The 14,174-nt window shown below is 39.1% G+C and overlaps 1 protein-coding gene and 1 long non-coding RNA gene across 4 annotated transcripts; both read left to right on the forward strand.

Annotated features, from left to right (window-relative positions):
• The first annotated feature begins 1,946 nt into the window (after positions 1 to 1,946).
• LOC133122785 (uncharacterized) lies at positions 1,947 to 4,085 on the forward strand. The gene is made up of 3 exons (XR_009708143.1): positions 1,947 to 2,732; positions 3,583 to 3,653; positions 4,033 to 4,085. It is a non-coding gene; the product is annotated as an uncharacterized LOC133122785 (long non-coding RNA).
• On the forward strand, positions 4,085 to 13,382 carry LOC133122760 (membrane-spanning 4-domains subfamily A member 4A-like). 3 transcript variants are annotated; one of them, XR_009708139.1, is made up of 9 exons: positions 4,086 to 4,212; positions 6,060 to 6,223; positions 6,410 to 6,520; positions 7,438 to 7,494; positions 9,197 to 9,355; positions 9,657 to 9,770; positions 11,002 to 11,079; positions 12,761 to 12,929; positions 13,030 to 13,382. XR_009708139.1 is itself a non-coding variant. In XM_061232910.1 (8 exons), exons 2-8 carry the CDS (start codon positions 6,077 to 6,079, stop codon positions 12,836 to 12,838), a joined length of 744 nt encoding a protein of 247 aa, XP_061088894.1. In that variant the 5' UTR covers positions 4,086 to 4,212; positions 6,060 to 6,076; the 3' UTR covers positions 12,839 to 13,382. The 3 variants fall into 3 exon arrangements, 2 of the variants coding, with proteins under 2 accessions (XP_061088902.1, XP_061088894.1); XM_061232910.1 differs by having other exon boundaries at positions 12,761 to 13,382; XM_061232918.1 differs by lacking the exon at positions 11,002 to 11,079 and having other exon boundaries at positions 4,085 to 4,212; positions 12,761 to 13,382.
• Positions 13,383 to 14,174: the final 792 nt, after the last annotated feature.

Raw genomic sequence — 14,174 nt, forward strand, 5'->3', positions numbered from 1 at the left:
AAATCATACCGCTACCGAAAATACTGTGCTGGATGCCTTCTCAAATAACTTGGTAGTGTAGCTGAATGCACTCTAGATGCAGTGCATGGCAGCTTCACTCAAACGAAAATGACTATTTAGCCTGTTTCATTAAACTAGGTCAGGGATGGACAAAGTGAGCTATATCTGTTTCTGGATTTCAGACCAACTTCTGCTCTGCTATAATTTACATAATCTGTAATTTCCAACATCTGATAAATGTTCTTGTCTTGTAGCATTTTATTGTGGTCTAATTTACGAGTAAATCGAATATGGCTAATTCGCTGATTGAACTCGTGGCAGCAAAACCCTGCATACACACCAGCCCTTCAGGACTGGAATTGCCCATCCCGTCCCTGAAGTGTAGGTCATCAAAGCAGAAATAGTCTTGTTCACGAACACCCAACAAGCTGGATTTGTTATGCTCCTATGTTCTGTCTGTTAGTTTATCATTGTTTATTATTGTTATTCTTGTTATGTATTATTTTTCATATTCATATCTGGTGTTCTGTTTATAGTCATTAGTTTGCACTCGTCTTCCCCTGTGATGTCTGAGTCTGAATGTTTACTAGCCCAGTCACTCCCTTGTCTGCATGCCCCACTATTCGGGTGTTTACGGTAGTTCCGGGGTTCAACCTTCCTTCCAATCTTGCATTCCTTACTTCCTGCTTTCTCTCCATTTCATGTTTGTACATAGCACTAATATACTATTCCCAACTAACATAGAATTTGTACAGTACTAATTATACTAACACACTGATATGTTTGTCAAACTAACAAACTAGCATTCACTAGTTTTGGGTATTTGTAATTTAAATCACTTAACTAACTTACTAACGCATCTCCAGTTTCAATTCTTTTCTGTAACTCCGCCTCCCTATTCTATCACTGATTATTTGCTTAGTTTCAGCGAAGTATTCGCACCTGTCTCTCCTTATCTCTGCATCTCCTGATTCTCTGCAAATTTTCTACTCCCTAGTCCGGAGCCGTTCGTATTACATGTGTGTCTTTGTGAATCCAGTCCACGTTTACGTTTCCCCCTCGTCATTGTCCTATTATTCTTTAATGTGTCTCACCTGATGTTTATTTGTTAGACCGCCCTCACTCCCATGCCCCGCCTAGTTTGTCTCATTCCCCAGTGTATTTATACCTGTCCTTTTCGGTTGCACGCCGCCAGTTCGTCCTGTTTTCTTGTCCTGAGCCCTTGATTCCTTCCCCCAGTTCTAGCCTCCTTGTGCCCTTGCCCTTTCCCTTGCCCTTGTTTATCTGGATTTCCGGTTTTTGACCCCTGCCTGCTTCCCTGGACTCTTCTTTGCTATGTGGATATCTGTACCTCTGCTTTGATGGACTGACCCCCTGGTTTTTGACCCTGGCCTGTTTTTTGATTCCACTCTGTCTGCCCCTTTTGAAATTAAACCTGCCATTTTTCTGCACCCCTGTCTGCTTTTGGTTCTTCCGTTTCCCCTGGCGTAACAGGATTATTCATAAGTATGCAATGCTTTTTAAAGTAGCCAACTCCTGTAACTGTAGCAGGCTTTGTGGGGGACAAAAGTTACATTTTGTGGGTTCTAGTGCACTCTGACAATAATTTAATCCAAGCCTGCCCATTTTTATTCACAAAGTTAAAATGTAATTGATTAATTCTGGATGTAACCAAATAATTCTTAAATACTGTGTCATTAACCATAAATGATCTCTAAATGCTTGCAGCACAGTGATACACGGATGTTACATTTCTCATTCCTGTTAGCACCTGTATCTTGTAGCTGCTTGGGTGTTACTTTGTTTGCTTCTGTGTGACCAACCACTAAATGTGATTCAGTGCATTCTATCTAATCAGTGCTTTGGATGAGAAATTAATAACTGCTATTTTTTTAGGCCTTTTTCAGCTTTATTGGACAGTATATAGAGACAGGAAGAATGGGGGTGAAAGAGAGGGAAAGAAATGCGACAAATTGTCAGACGGTCGGATTCGAACCGTTGACGTCGTGGCTCACAATGAGCATGCGTTCAGTGCTCTGCAGGCTGCCTGTATCTTGTATCTTGTATGTGTTAATTTCCTATGAATCAGTAATGTTCATATCGTGCATCTCCAAAACAACCAGCACCTCTCTTATAGTCATGCTGGCCTTTGTCTCTTTCCCACAGGTGAAAGGAGCGCTTGTGATGAACATCTTCAGTGCCATCTCTGCTGGCATTGCTGTCATAATTTTCTCTCTGGACTGTGTGATAGACTTAAGATTTTACTTTTGCTATGACTATGACTATGACAGTGAGAGTGGCTATTCAACCAGCACCTACGTCTGTCAGATACTCCGGCGTGTACTCAAGGTCCAACAGTAACATCACTATCATCTCTGTAGTTAACAACTGAATGTGCTATACACATGTGACTCAGATAATAAATCACAATGAGCCCTTCCAACTTATTCCCGATTTATGGGCTCTGTAATCCAGCCAAGAAAGACTGAGCTATACATACTGGAAATATTTTAACAAGTCTTAAGTATTTGTTATGCACAAGTCCAAGTCTGGGATATAAGTATTGCAGCGAATGATATTGCTGCCATTGATGTGTTGATCGGTTTCTCTTTGAACAGACCAGGTCAAATGGGATCACAGGAGTACTGCTGTTGTTATCCATCCTGGAGTTCATCATCTCCATCTGTGTGTCAGCATTCGCCTGCAGAGCAGTGTGTAACTGCTCCTCAGAGGTGAGACGCGCAGTAAAGTAGAGGGGTCATAGACCTTTTCCTGCTATTTAATTAACCTCTGGACAATGAGAATTTGGTAATGAACAACTACCATGTCTTTTTTTAGCAAGTGATATATATACCCACAAGCAATCAATTGAGAAGTGTCGCACCAGTAAACCAGTTCCACTTCCCGAATACAACAAATAATGGATCTCAAATCTTGTTTCAGTTTCTACTTATTATATCTTTTATACCTCAGGATGACAAAGGGTATCCAAAGGTAGCAATCCAAAACTGTAGACCTTGATTCTGTCGACTGACACCCCCAAAACCATCCCTGGCATCCTTCTTTTTTTTTTTTTTTTTTTTTTTGGTACAAGTGTTTTTATATTTTCTCTCTCAAGTTTGCAAATATATTCCTTGGCTAGTTTTTATGATAACGTCCCTGACAAACACATACATCCAAAGAAGCGCTTGGTTCCAATAGTGACTGTATCTAGCAGTAAGATAATGTGGTGGAGTACATTTCTTTGGCTTGGTTTGGTTGCACTAATCTCCAAGGAAAGGTAAATGCTGATGATTCTGACTGATCGCAGCGGTCCCATATTTATTTCCTGCCTGATACAAGCTCTTCTGGTGGTACAAGGTGGCCCAACGTCCTATAAAGTGACTTCATATTGGTACTTCCACCTTTTTGGTAACTACCTGTAGCTTAATTCTGAAGTGTATGACATTCATATTGTGAGCTATATTTAAAGAGAGCGAGCATCACACTTGTTTTGCAGCTGGTACTATGTATGATGAACATTTTTTGAAGAAAATCTTCTGTTTATTATTATTATTATTATTATTATTATTATTATTTTAGGTGGCATGCCGTATACACAAGCAGTCAAGTCTCATCAGAAAATCTTCTCATCTCAACAAATACTTATGGAGGTAATGATTCTGTTATCTCACTTCCTGAATAAAACAGATAATAGATCTCTCATTTTGTGCTGGGCAATAGGCTTTCTCAGTTTTTTTATATTTCTATTCAAGGAAATATTTCTTTTGCAAAGTAGTAGCATTGGCCCTCATGCAAGATCCACTCGTACGAACAGATTTGTTCTTAAGTCGGTCGTATGAGTGATCTAAAAGTTGGTGCATCCACAGGTTTCTCGAATTAAGAATTATTTCCATGGTAGGAACACAATTTTTGAGTGGTCCCGACCTCTCATACGAATGATGTAAACAATGCATTACATTAATTTTCTATGGAGAAGCTTGCAATGCATGTCAGCATTATTACAGTACAGTCTGTCCTCGCCTCTTACAGGAACTCATCTTGCATGTATTAACCAACCATGCATCCAATAATAAACAGGAAATTATTACGCGGGCTATGACAGTGATCAACTTTCCTGGAAAAGGAGGGTCTTGCGACCCCCACTCTTATTTACTGCGTAGTTTGAACGGTAAGAAGCTCACTCCATATTTTTCTGGGCTCGCTTTAACGGTAAGAAGCTACTAGTTAAAGATCGTTTTCAAATTGACGTTTGATTTGTGGACACTATTTGTTTCTATTTTTAGAAGTTGGTTTTATTATCACGATGAAGAAGTAGTTACGGGGCACAATTTGAATGTTGAATGTTGTTGATTGTATTTTATGTTGTGCGCACTATTCCTGGCAGTTCTTTACTTCATGTTGTCTAGGCACAAGATATACGCAAAATACGGGTTTTAAGCGTTTTGTCTTTAAAAACCATTGGCGTAGCCTACAGTAACCATGTAAAGGGGGCATAACCACCAGAGCATAATATACAGTACGTTTACAATTTATATTAATCCGGCCTTAAACTGTCAAAGAAATCCGCTCTGAAATAAATTGTAGCCAATTTCTTTGACGTTATAACTACAGCCATACTTTGAATTAGCAAAATTAACACAATTAAATGGCATAACTAAAACTCTTGAACTTAAGATAACGTCCCCTTTGAACTCTAAATTTCGTTTCGACTCTTTTCCATCTGAATCAGCCATAGATTCCCCCTGGTGGTAAGTGCTGCTAAGATGTAGGCTACGGAAGCTCTGTACATTTTATTTGTTCAGTATAAGTAATAATGACTTAAATAACTCTAGATATCGAGAAAATAAAGACAGTTATCCTACGGGAAATCGTGTTATAACAGATGTTGTTTTCCCGAGATAAGGAGATTATTTTCTCCAGATCGTAAGAAAACAAAACTTGTTTTCGAGATCACGACAGAAACCTGAGATCTCGACATGACTCCTTGTTTTCCACGAGATTATTGCTTTTAAAACCATTAAAGTGATGCAGGACACATCATTCTCTGTAGCCTTGTCTGAGGAGCAGGAGCATATTCAGTCACATTTCTCTTTTATCAAGCCCAGACATTTAACTTTGCTGGTTGAGACTATCTTCTCTAGTAATAAAATAAATAAATAAATAAATGAGTATGAGAATGTTATTACGCAATAAATGCATTTGCAAAAAGCATTAACCACCCAAGAAATGCCGAATTGACATTAGACTAAATTGTGCCCGGGAGTTTATTTATTTGTAATTTATTTCTCAAGCAGTGCTATTGGTGGAAAATCAGTGAGCACTTTATGAGGTATTTTTAAAGACTTCTACTGCTGTATCCACTTAGAGGTATGATGCGTTGTGTTCAGAGATGCTCTTCTGCATACCACTGTTGTAATGTGTGGTTATTTGCGTTACTGTTACCTTCCTGTCAGCTTTGACCAGTTTGGCCATTCTGGGATTCTCATTACTGCTGCTCACTGGATTTTTCTTGGAAAACTTTACAGACTAGTCTGCATGAAAATCAGCAGTTATTGAGATCCTCAAACCACCCTGTATGCCACCAACAATCATTCCACGATCAAAGTCTCTTCGATTTTTTTCACATGCTGATGGTTGATGTGAAGATGAACTGATTTTGATGTGAACATTAACTGATTTTTGGGCAAAAATATATGTTGGCAGTACTTACTGAATTGAATGCTTTTTGAAATGTATTTCAATGACAAAATTGGCAGTACAACTTTTTAAAATTAATAACTGCTGATATTTGATATTAATATCCTAAATCTTTGGTATTTTGAATTCAGAAACTAAAAAGGTGCGCAGAGTGAAATATTCAATTCAACCCCACATATGGACAGAGTAAAGATTATTTGTCCTAAAGTACACTTATTTGAAATTGTATAACCACATTTACAGTTGTGTACTGTTGAGAAATGTAATGTACATTTTTATAATAAAATGTAAATATTACTTTGATCATGATCATGTGATGGAAAACTGTAATTCCACTGATTTTATCCACCTCTTCACAGACACCCCTGCTTGTAATATGGCCAGCTCATCAAACAGTGGGTTTGTGGTGCTCACCCACGTGTACCCTCAGCAAAGTGGAGCTGCTGCTCCAGCTGTCTGCACTACCCAACATGTTACTTCTGTGATGGGAAAGTTTCTGAAAGGAGATCCTAAGGCACTGGGGGTGAGATTTCCCTACTATTTTACCCTTCGCTCCCCCCTGGGGGGGTCCTGCAAGCAGAGATGTTACTGCAGCAACACCCAGACTGTTCGTAAAGAAAGAAAGTTTGGAAAGAAATACATTTACATAAGCCTTACAATGACCTAAACAAGCTGGTAACATGTTTTTGTTGTTGCTTTTCTTTTACAGACAGTGCAGATAATGATCGGGGTAATGGAGATATTATTTGGCATCGTACTGGCCATCAATGCTGACAGCTTTGCTGTTTACTCCGGGATTGTTTTCTGGGGAGCACTTATGGTAAGTTCAATCATTCCAATTGTCCTGTTTAAAAAATATCTTTGCTGACCCAAGTTGGGTTATTAGGTACAGTAGAGCCTCAGAGAACCAAACACATCAGGAATGAAGGTAGATCGCAGCTCTGAAAGTGACGTTGAAATACACCAATTTTACGAAACTAAGTATGAATGTGGCATTGCCATTGCAGTGGCATTTGCTGTGATATAAAGTGCAATCAAATAACCGACCACTGGCTAAACTTGTAAATCCATATAGTGACATTGGCAAAGCAACAAGGTTTTGCACTCTTGTGGGTGAACACCAATGCTCAACATAAGTCACTGGTTGCCTTGTCTGCAGCCATCAGTGCGACGTGATCTTTGCTGGATCCTTTTTTGGTCAAAAGGGTTTTTTGTTCTTTCCTTGTAGGCTACTCTTTAAAAACAGCCAATAAGCTCTCTCCCTTGTCTAATTTTAATATCATTTTGATATCCGTTTTTTTCTCAAATAATAGTGTTACTCATTTGTGTTTTGCAGTCGTCATTTTGTGTTAATGTCATACTTCTGATTCCATACCCTGTTTGGTTAACCAGACTGAGGTTTGGATTTCAGAGGTTCTACTGTGTAAAGAATATGGGTCCTTTGTCTATTAGATGTTTGTGCTTCAGTCCCAGTTGTGTCACTGATCTGGTGAAAATTTGATCTCAGCTTGGGTGGGTGCAATTTTACAGTTTACGCCTGGATTGAATGGCAGTTTAATCCTGAGCTCGTATTTGTAATCCCTATGACTGGATTGAATTGCATACTAAAATATCAAATGTCTTGTTGTGAGTAGTATATTTCTCGACTGAAACTTTCTTGTTCCAATGCACTTACTGGGGTGCTGGGTGTATTTATGAACTAAAAATAAATGACTTAATTTCACTTTTTCCCCTCAGTTCATTTCCTCAGGAGCTCTGAGTGTTGCAGCTAGCAACAAACCCAACAATTGCCTGGTGAGTTCTGATCGCTGACTGGATGTTACCATTAAGAAATGTACTGATAGATAGTGTAACTGCTTTATCTTTCCCAGAGTGGCTTTACTGCAAATACAGTACCTGTCAAAAGTTTGGACACACCTTTTTCTGCCTATTAATGTCTTATTTTCTCTGCCTGTAATTAAACAATTAATATGTTATCAAAGTGCAGATTCTCATCTTTTAACTAACTAAGCCTTTAACTGCTTGTTCAACTGAGGTTTGGCATATGTCTAGCTCTGGTCCTCCTGTTAACAAATGCCAATAACAAAATTCAAAGGCAATCAAAAGCCTATAATCAAGACTAGACACTGAAATAACTGAATGCACCAGGCTAATCAGAAACACTGTGGTGCTCTGAAATGGGGGGTGGGGTTATTGCATTACATTACATTAATGGCATTTGGCAGACGCTCTTATCCAGCGCTACGTACAGTTGATTAGACTAAGCAGAAGACAATCCTCCCCTGGAGCAATGCAGGGTTAAGGGCCTTGCTCAAGGGCCCAACGGCTGTGCGGATCTTATTGTGGCTACACCGGGGATCGAACCTTGCGGGTCCCAGTCCTGTACCTTAACCACTATGCTACTGGCCGCCCTGTACTTAGAACATAGCACCTTTGGTGTCAGACCACCCAATTTTTAGGTAAGCAAAAGTTTTGGAACAGAGATTATTTAAGTAAATGAAAATAAATAAAACATATCCTTTGCTTACAATAACTGCATCAAGCCTGCAACCCATTGACATCACCAAACTGTTGCATTCTTCTTTTGTGATGCTTTACCAGGCTTTTACTGCAGCCTCTTCTAGTTGTTGTTAGTTTTGGGGGGTTTTCCCCTTCAATCTCCTCTTCAGGAGGTGAATTGCATGCTCAATTCTTCTCAAAGGTCTGGTGATTGTCTTAACCAGTTTAAAACATTACACTTTTTCTCCCTAATGAAGTGTGTTTGGGTCATTGTCTTGCTGCATGATGAAGTTCCTGCCGAATAGTTTGTACGCATTTCTCATTTTTGTAGACTTCTGAATTCAGCCTGCTACTACCATCATAAGTTACATCATCAACAAAGATTAGTGAACCCACTCCAGAAGCAGCCATGCAAGTCAAAGCCATGACACTTCCTCCACCGTGCTTCACAGATGAGCTCGGTAGAGCTTAGTCTTGGTGTCATTGGTCCATAATACTTTGTTCCAGAACCTTTGTTCTCTACTTCTTTGCAAATTGTTATATCGCTGTCTGATTCTTACTACTGATGAGTGGTTTGCATCTTGTGGTATAGCCTCTATATTGCTGCTCTCTAAGTCTTCTTCTAACGGTTGATTGAGATACTTTCACCCCTGCCCTGTAGAGATTGTTTGTGATGTCACTGACTGATGTTTTGGGGTTTTTCTTCACAGCTCTCACAATGTTTCTGTCATTAACTGCTGTTGTTTTCCTTGGTCAACTGGTTCAATGTCTGTTGCTCAGTACTCCCAAGTTGTTGAACAAGCTATCCCCTTTGTTTTTGCTATGGCTCTGTTTGTGAGAAATGGCTTGCTTTGCTCCCAAAGACACCTCTTTGACATTCATGTTGGTTTCACACAAATGCAGTCTATATGAATATTATATATACCATGATGTATACTGTATCATTATCGTTATATATACTGTATATGTGCTTTATATAAAATTCTTGCCTTTGCAGGTGAGAGCAGCACTTGTAATGAACATCCTCAGCACCATCGCTGCCGCCATTGCTATAATCCTTCTCTCTCTGGACTATGCTTTTGTACTGAGATACTATGGCTGCTATGATTATGAATACAGATACGGCTATTGTGAAGAATATCGAAGATGGCTTAAGGTAACACACTCACATTTTTTCTTTTATCATGATCTGAGTAGGTGTATATGGACATTCTGGATAACCCAATGTATTATGACTATCACTAGTGAATAATGTCAAAAACCCTTCTGACTTATAACCAAGCTCCCTAGTGATCACATGGGCTCTGTAAGTGAAACAATGAAAGATTTAGCTACTTATAGTCATACAGAAAATATTTTAACAAACCTTATTGTGCACAGGTTCAAGTCTGTGCAGTGTAAATGCAGGCGTGTATGATTGACTGCTGCTGATGTGTTCTCTGTTACTCTTTGCACAGAACATGTCAAATGGGACTCGTGGAGTGCTGATGGTGTTCTCGGTCCTGGAGTTCATCATCTCCATCTGTGTGTCAGCATTTGCCTGCAGAGCAGTGTGCCACAGCTCCTCACCGGTGAGAACTACATAGACATCATTCAGGCCTGCGGCATACCGCTATGTGCCCCATTAGATTGTTGGATGATGGGTACAAACAGCCTCCAAAATGCATTCCAGCATTTTCAGGATCACGTACAAAATTCTAGGCTGGTTTGTTATCCTGTGCTATGGCATGTCTAGAAGACACAACCTCAGTGGCTTTTTGGTGATTGTTGGCAGAAGCTTCAGTGATGATGACAGCTCTTAATTGCAGGTGTTTCACAAAGGACTGTGTCTAATGTGATAGCTCATGGCACTATGAAGAAAGATATCATCAATAGAGGACAATGGATTGTGATATGTTCATGCATTAGTTTAAGGTACAAGGCCAAACAGACAAACTACTCAAAATCAACTGACTGCAGATTTCAGTGTGGGTTATGATGAGCAGGCTGTTTCATGAAGAGTAGTCATATTCAGGTTGCTGTTCGCAGTGTAGTGGAGTAGTAATGTGCTATGGTCAGGTGAAGCGTCCTTTACTAAGATTATTATAGTTTTTCATTTTTATTTCTTTACCATTCAAAAGTAATTTCCAATTCAGTTGAGTTGGTTCAGTTTTACGTTTAAATCTTTGTTAAGAGTTTGTGAAACAGCTGTTTTGTTGAAACAAAAGGTCTTCAGTCATGACAATGTGCACAAGGCAGCATATCAACATCTATTGGCCATGACCTAGAACAACAGGCAGGACAAAACACATATTTTGTATTGAAAAATAAAACGTTTAGAAAATCTATTTTTATTTTTATTTTTAGGCTAATAATTGTAGTTTGGCTTTAGATTAATTGTTTTGGTATGAGTGTGTTTATTTTTGGTTTCAGTTTGCAGATATATTTTGGCTAGTTTTTATTTTTTAAAATGTGGTTTATGATAAATGGCACACACCTAAATAAGCCTACAGGCCTGAGGGCTTGGTTCTTACTGTGAAGGTATCTAGCAGTAGTGGTTTGGTTGCACTAATCAATATAAATTTTCATCACTATTTAATGGTTCTGAGTGATCACAGTGGTCCCATATTTATTTCCTGCCTGATAAAAGCTCTTCTGGTGGCAGACGGTGGCCCAACATCCGGGAAAGTGACTTCATACTGGTGCTTTCACCTTTTTGACAACTGCCTGTAGGTTAATTCTGAAGTGTATGACATTGCCGTTGTGAGCTTTAAGTTCTATGCTTAAGTACTATGTCTGATCAAAATCTTCCTTTTTTTATAGCAAGTGATATATATGGCACCCGCAAGCGGTCAAGTGACATCAGAAAATCCTCTCCTGTCAACACCATGTGCCTATGAGGTAATAATTATGTTATCTTACTGAGACGGGTGCGTGGGGGTTGGACCCAAAATGCACGACTCAGAAACAATAGTAAAATAAAGTCCCGTCAGGGCTTTATTCGGGACGAATCCCAGGAGCGTAGTCAAAACAAGCAAAGTCCATACACGTAGATCCAGCCAATAAAATAATAAATAATCAGAAAACACGGTGCCGAGGGAAGAGGCAAACTCGTAGTCGGTAGACATGCAGGGAGGTCCGGTAGCAGGAGAGCTGTCAGCGGGGCAGAAGTACAGGCGGACGGCAGGCAGAGTCGTAGTCGAGGGCGATGTGGAAGTCGAAACCATAAAAAAAACAGCGAGGCAAAGGTACAAAAACAGTAGGCGAGGACGTGGTCAAAAACAAGCGATGGTCAACGAAACAGAAATCAATAAACGGTGGTCGATAAACAGGCTTGGATCTTAACGTGTAATCAATGGTAATAATGCTCAAGAGTTGCTTTGACGGACAAGAGGCAGACAATTTCGCAAAGAACAGAAGTGCGACTGGGCTATAAATGCGGGTGTAGACAGGTGTAGACAATTAGTTAGAGAGCAGCAAGGGAATGGAAAACAGGTGCGATGGATGACAAGTTTAACAAGGTAATTAGTAATCGTTAGTAATAAACCTATCCTGCCCTAGCATTAGTAAATTAGTAAATTACATGCACGAGAAACATAAGGTAACATGAACACATGATTAGTCTGTTAGTATTACCCAATCCTGATCTAGCATTAGTAGTTTTAGTAAATAGACAAATAGAAACAATTAGGGTGTGAGTGACAGAAAGAGAGAGAGAGAGAAAGCCAGAACGCAAGGTTTGCGGAAAGACATGTAAAAGTGTATGAATAAAACAACAACCAGTTTACGTAACAATAAACATAAATCAAAACATAACACTAAACGAACTAAGACGATAACCACTCCACATAACAAGGTAAAAATAATCGTAACGAAAACATAACTAGACATGACAAGACAATTAATCGTAACAAGAAATAAACTAAACAACATGACGAACCTAGACTAACATAATACATGATAAGACAATACGTGACTAAAACAAATGATTAACATAAAACAAGGCAAGACAGACCTGAAACGTGACACTTACTTCCTGAATGTAACAGATAGATCTGAAATACTGTGCTTGGGTGATTGGTTTCTCAGTTTTTAAAATCATTTTATCATCCTTGGTTTTAGGTTATTCTACTCCTCTTCCTCTTGGTGTTTTTCTCAAGAATTTAACATAATATATAGATATATTGATATGTACATACTGTGCTAATGCTTGAACAATACAATACATTTTGTCAGCATACTGTTTTGAACCCTTCCTATGATAGTGCTTCAGTGTAAAACTATGCTCAGGATTATAGCAGTGTTAAAGGTTGACAGCAGGATGGTTGATTTCAGTTGTGATTCTGCTAGCCTTCTGGTCTCTTGTATGAAATCTCAGGTAAACCATCACAGTACCCAAAATATATACAGACCCAAGACAGTCATTTTAGATTTTAGCCCAGAAGTATTGCACAGACTTACTAAATACACACTGAATATTCAGTATAACAGTTATACTGAAACTCAAACAGTTGCCCTGCACCAACAATTGTAGCTGGCATGAATTAACCTTTTTAATTACCTCTCTCTTTCCTTTCTGAAGACGGCAGTTTTGGGCCAAGGTGTGATGGACAGCGTGAAAACTGAGCAGCCTCCTAAATATGAAGAAGTTCAACCTTGAATGAGATCAGTGTTCATATTGTTCATATATATTTCTCTTTTAATCCGACACAATTTAATACAAATGATTCAATACAAATCTTCAGATTTTCCATATATATGACAGAAATCAATGATTTACTTTGTATTTAGCACCTTTCATAACATTACAATGTTATGTTCATAAGAGTACAATGTACAATGTTGACTCTTCAAGGGTTCTGAATTTCTGTATGTTTACACTAGAACTCGGAACTGTACTATCCTCTCAGGTCTACTTTTGCACTTGTTCTTGTGTTTGATTTGCGCTTTGTTGTACGTCAGTCTGGATAAGAGCGTCTGCTAAATGCCACGTAATGTAATGTAATGTAATTATACATTTTTTATCAGCAACATATATTTTACAAAATATCTTGTTATTCATATAATTATATAAAGTAGGGCCTCCTGCTTTTTGGTTGCCTTTGGTCTGTAGCCATTGGATAAAAATCACACAATGTGTACCGAAGTTTAAATGACTACAATTTATCTTGGAATTAAATGTTTCATATAATGAATTTTCAAAATGTGCTTTTTGTTGTCCTATTCTTGCTCAGAAACAGCAGTTCCAATTGTCTATTTGTGAACCATGCAAATGACCATTCCATTTTTCATGCCCCATGGGCAGCACTGTAAATGGGACTTTTACCCTCAGTTACCCACCTTACCCACAGTTACAAACTAAAAAACAGGGTCAGGTACATATGTCCTCTAGATATGATGTGGAACATGCAAACACTGGTATGTACAGTGGGACAGTAATAGGAATGGGGAAAAAAGGCTGCATATATTAAACAACATGGATAAAGATCTATATTTTACGTTCAAACATGGAAAACGATATACTTTTATTTCAATACATTTACAATTCACAAACCGGGTTACTGAGATGGATGCGTGGGGGGGTTGGACCCAAAATGCACGACTCAGAAACGGGTGTGATAATGTCCCGTCAGGGCTTTATTCGGGGAATATCCAGAGCGTAGTCAAAAAACAAGCAATGTTCGTACACGTAAAATCCAGCCAAAACCAAAGTGCAGTACCGAGGGAGAAGGGAGTTTTGTAATCGGTACACCATGCAAAAGATCCAGTAGCCAGGAAAGCTGTCAGCGGGGCAGAAGTACAGGCAGATGGTAGGCAGGCTCAGGGTCGATGACGGCGCAAGAGTCAAGACCGAAGTCTGCTCCGCGGGGCAAAAGCACAAAGACAGCAGGCAAAGTTGTGGTACAGGCAGGCAATGATCAACAAAACAGAAGTTAATAATCTTTCGTCAATAAACAGGCTTGGATCGTAACGAGTAGACAAATGGCTTGACAATA

Source organism: Conger conger, chromosome 1 (assembly GCF_963514075.1).
Source record: "Conger conger chromosome 1, fConCon1.1, whole genome shotgun sequence".
In the NCBI taxonomy this organism is placed as follows: domain Eukaryota; kingdom Metazoa; phylum Chordata; class Actinopteri; order Anguilliformes; family Congridae; genus Conger; species Conger conger.